The following is a 4,971-nucleotide window of genomic DNA, read 5'->3' as shown; positions in this document are numbered from 1 at the left end:
ATCAAGACGATGGCAAGAGGGCAAACACTACTCGCAGCTATGTTCACATTAGACGTTGTTCTGTTGAACAGTGGTGATGAACCTACGTTCTTGAGGGGACAGGCGAGTTCAATTGTGGACCTCATCTTCGTGAGCAGCAGTCTCGCAAAAGGAAATTACTCTTGTAAGGTGATGGGAGTCCACACTGCCAGTGACCATCGTGCAATACATTGGGAGGTATCTACTGATCAAAGGGATAGACCAACTGCTAAAAAGACGAATGCCGTCGGCTGGAGAGTGAGCACCTTTCATCTCAGCTCATTCCTGGTGGTACTGGATGATCATCCGATCAGTGGCAATAGTGCTACGGAAAAATCCGAACATCTCATGAGGAAAGTAACTGAGGCCTGTGATGCTTCCATGCCGCGGAAACGTAGTGGAAATCGTCGCCCACCGATGTACTGGTGAAATAATGCAATCACCGCTCTCCACAGGGAGTGCGTGAAGGCGAGAAGAAAAGCACAGCGAAGTCGGAAAAAGCCAACCTACGAGGAACTGTATAGGAAGTACAGGACTGCACGTCGAGTGCTCAACAAAGCGATCAAGTGCAGTAAGAAGAAATGCTAGAATGAACTACTTGATAAAGTTGAAGTTGATACGTGGGCAGGCCGTATAAGGTAGTCATGAAACGGCTGAAAAGCCACTATATGCCATCCTCGACATGCCCTGAGCGAAGATTGCGGCGGTATTGTTCCCTCAACAACCGGAACTCCGTCACTCCACAGAAAGATGGGAGGTTGTATCGATCCCACAGTGACGGAAGAATATCTCAAGGAAGCATGCGGCAGAGTGGGGAACACCGAGGCTCCTGGCCTTGATGGAATCCCCAACATCGCATTGAAAGGAGCGATTAATGCAGCACCAGGACAATTCTTGGATGTCTATAATACGTGTCTGAAAGAGGGCACCTTTCCTGCTAAGTGGAAGCAGTAGAGACTTGTGCTCTTTCCCAAGGGGGAGAAACCACCGGACGAACCTTCATCTGATCGCCCCCTCTGCGTGCCAGATACAGCCGGGAAAATTAACGAGAGTATCATGCACCAGAGGATAGAAGCAGTAGTAGAGCCATTGCTAGCCGCCAACCAATACGGCTTCAGGAGAGGTCGCACCACATTCGATGCTATTGATCTTGTAGTCAGCACCGCCAGGGAGGCGATCTCGGGGACTCGATTGAAAGGAAGGATAAAGAAGTACTGTCTAGTGACAACACTGGATATAAAGAACGCCTTCAACTCAGCCAAGTGGGATTGTATTATGGAGGCCCTTGACAGGATGAACGTACCAGGATACCTGCCAAGGATGGTAGAAAGCTACTTTCCTGATAAAATCCTCATGTATGATACCGAGACGGGCCCCAAAGAGTACAGAGTTACCGGGGGAGTATTCCAGGACTCTGTCCTGGGCTCTCTTGTGGAACATCATGTATGATGGACTACTGAAGCTCGAACTGCCAGGAGGGGCGAGACTCCTCGCGTTCGCAGACGATGTAGCCGTAGTCATCGTGGCAAAATATCGGAAGAAGATCAATTTTATCTTCGACATCATCTTTGAGAAGATATGTCGGTGGATGAATACAGTTGACTTGAAACTACCGGAACATAAGACGGAAGCTGTACTTATAACAACCAGGAAGCGTGTGGAGACGATCAAGCTGCAAGTCGGCAAATACAAGCTCACATCTCAGCCGTTCACCTGGTACTTGGGAGGGATAATCGATATCCGACTAAGCTTCAAGGAGCAGGCAGAGCACGCGAGTTCCAAGGCGTCTCGAGTCAGAATGGCCTTATCCCGGCTAATGCCTAATGTGGGTGGACCTAAGCAGAGGAGAAAAGCCCTTCTATCATCGGTGGTCACATCGGTGATTACTTATGGCATTGCTATATGGGCCAACGCGTTGCTGATGCAGGAATCACGACGGAGAGTAGCACTAGTTTATCGGCTGAGTGCCCTCAGAGTTGCCAGCGCATACTGCCCTGTGTCCGAGGACGCAATGTGTGTCATCGCTGGGATGCTGCCCCTTGAAGTACTCGCTGAAGAACGAAGATCCATCTACCGACAGAGGCGATAGACCATACTGAGCCCAGCAGAGCTGAGGATACAAGAGAGGCGCAATAGCATCCACCGATGGCAGTTACAGTGGGACGCCTCGACCATGCGGGGATGAACCCACCGCCTAATCTCTCAGGTAGATGATTGATTGCACCGTACCCATGGTGAGGTTAATTATTATTATCTGACGCAAATGCTTTCCGGACATGGGTGCTTCAGGGCGTATCCTCAGAAATTCAAACATGAAGATTCGCCGGAGTGCCCGATCTGCATAGGCGTAGATGAAGACATGGAACAGGTGTTCTTCGCATGCCCGCGCTTCAGCGAGATCCCGAGCACCTGGCAGTCTACACGTGGAAGCCAGGTCTTGCCTGCGAACGTGATGAAAGTTTTACTGTCATTACAGGCAGCCTGGGACGCAACGAGTAACTTCGCGACCATGGTCATGAGGGAGCTCAGAAATGAAGAACGTGAGTGCAAAGCTGCGCAATAGACAGAGAATCTATTGGAACCTCCTACCCGTGCACAACCTCTTAGTGGGGCAGAAAGACGTACATAAGTTGCAGCAAGGTGGAAGAGCAAACTACTAAGGCCTGCTTCGCGAAGTAATTCCTAACGGTGGTGCCGCAATGGGAAGAACGGCCACAGACTACAGGGGTCATATTCTTTTTTTAGTCCGTATGGGTTGCACATTCGTCAAACCAATACAAGCCAGGTTTTATCAACCATGGCGGTTCGTGGTCACTACCAGACAACCCTAAGCGAGTCGGACACTACCCTGCTGAAATGACCAAACTGTAAGGTGTGCGTAAAGAGCATTTTCTTCGTTCATGACTTCGGAAAAAACAAACACACACTGCCGAGCTGAGGCTTGTCCTTTTCAGGGCAGCTTGGTGGAGAAGCCCAACTTCTACGGCGGCGCATCGCCAGGTGACGGATAGGGGAAGTCCTAACTGGGTCAGCTTGCTGACTCAGCAGACTGGAGTGAAATAAAATAGCTCCCGCGGACCAAAACAGGCGTGCAGGGTGGGCTCTCTATAACACCATGCATAAAGAGTATCGGGTGAGCTCCCCGTAACAGCCTACAGTTGATCATGATCAGTGATGACAACATACAAAGTTCCCATGCGGGTATCCCTGAGAAGGTAAATCCCGCCATCAGTTGCGATCGAGTGAAATCCTCGGTGGCTGATGCCGGCTCCATGGATTATGGGAGGAGCCAATCATCACAATCTACTTCAAAGGTGGCTTCCTTGGCTTCAGATACTACAAGGGAGAAGTCTGCGTGTCGCAGACTCAACAGGAGATAGACTGTCGTCATTCATGGGCACGACTTGAAAAACTCATCGCAGACCTTCATGAGTATGTCCAACCCAGGATAAATGTCCACAAGGAGTTCAAATCCAAGGTGGCAACTATAGGCAATGCATTCAAACGCCTCAAGAGTTTGGAGGAGGTACGCACCAAAGCCCGATCCTCCTTTAACAAACCCGTGGAAACTCCACCAGCATCACGTACATTGCATTTACGGATGGACTCCGAAACGACGGCAAAGGACTCGGAAGTAGAGGATCCGAATATCGTGCAGTCGGCCCGAGATGTCCACAAAGCAGTACGGAGAAAGTGCCCGAAAGGTTCACCTGCGGCAGAAGCTCAAAAATTGAAGAAGCTGAAGCAACAGGATCTGACCAGCACGACAGCCCCGCAGGGGAAGCTACCTGCTGAAGGGTCAGATTGGAAGCTGGTCGAGGCTAAGAAAGGAAGGAAAAAACAAGATGAGGATCAGCTTCGGAAGACAACCTCCAAGAAGAAAGAGCCTAAGAAGCAGAAGAGGAATCGTTGGAAATCAGCGCCAAGACCTGATGCCCTGATTGTCCGACCCAAGGACAAGGAGAAATACTCGGAGATCCTACGCCGCGTAAAGAAGGATGTTCCTGCTAAGCAAGCTCGAGATTGTGTCGACAAGATCTGCCGGACAGCGATCGGGGATATGTTGATCATCCTGAGCAAGAAGACGACCAACGGAGCCCCCCAGATGCATACAGCCATCGCCAGTCTCCTTGGAGTTGAAGTTCAGGTAGTCAGTTAGGTGCCACAAGAGAAACTGGAGATAGAGGATCTTGATGAGACCACAACGAAGGAAGATGTCCTTGAAACCCTACGGGCAGCAGCCGGAGAAAATCAGTCAAGGTACGGTCAAATTCTTGCGGAAGGCATATGGAGGAACGCAGACTGGCTCAGTGGTTCTCACGGCGGCAACAGCCAAGAAGATCCTAGGAGAACATGGCAAGATTAAGATGGGATGGGTGAATTGCCTAATAAGGAGAGTGGAGAGGCCAATGAAATGCTCCAAGTGCTGGCACTATGGTCACCTTGCCACGAAATGCACGAGTGCAGTCCTGTCGAATCTCAGCACCAAAAGCTCAACGACCGGCCATAAGACCTCAGACTTCAAGGAGAAGCCTCAATGTGCCTTGTGCACCGAAAAAGGAAATACGGAGAATAGTGCCTACAGTGCTGGTAGTAGTAGATGCCCAGTATATAAGGAGGCACTCCAGAAGCTCACTAATAAAAGGCGATAATAAGTGGAAAAACTGTAAGGTGCTGCAGCGCAACCTCAATCACTGCGAGGACGCACACGACCTGCTCATGCAAACGGTGCGGGAGCCAACGGTGGACCTCGTCATGATCTCAGAGCCATATGTCCGTCATCTGGACACTTAACCCTAGGTTACTAACGCCACCAAGAAAGTCGTAATCTGGTCTTATGGGAACCGACCATTCCAGAGTACCACGAGTGATAGCGTACAAAATGGTTTTGTGAGGGCTATTGTTGATGGAATTCATTTCTACAGCTGTTACGCCTCACCGAGCATTTCTATT

The 4,971-nt window shown here is 50.1% G+C and overlaps 1 protein-coding gene across 1 annotated transcript; it reads left to right on the top strand.

Moving 5' to 3' along the window:
* The first annotated feature begins 768 nt into the window (after nt 1-768).
* LOC107042850 lies at nt 769-2,107 on the top strand. The gene is made up of 3 exons (XM_015264053.1): nt 769-918; nt 994-1,461; nt 1,595-2,107. Exons 1-3 carry the CDS (start codon nt 769-771, stop codon nt 2,105-2,107), a joined length of 1,131 nt encoding a protein of 376 aa, XP_015119539.1.
* Nucleotides 2,108-4,971: the final 2,864 nt, after the last annotated feature.

Source organism: Diachasma alloeum, unplaced genomic scaffold (assembly GCF_001412515.2).
Source record: "Diachasma alloeum isolate Michigan unplaced genomic scaffold, Dall2.0 Dall_scaffold_00531, whole genome shotgun sequence".
Lineage (NCBI taxonomy): Eukaryota > Metazoa > Arthropoda > Insecta > Hymenoptera > Braconidae > Diachasma > Diachasma alloeum.
This window is presented reverse-complemented; position numbering and strand designations above follow the sequence as displayed.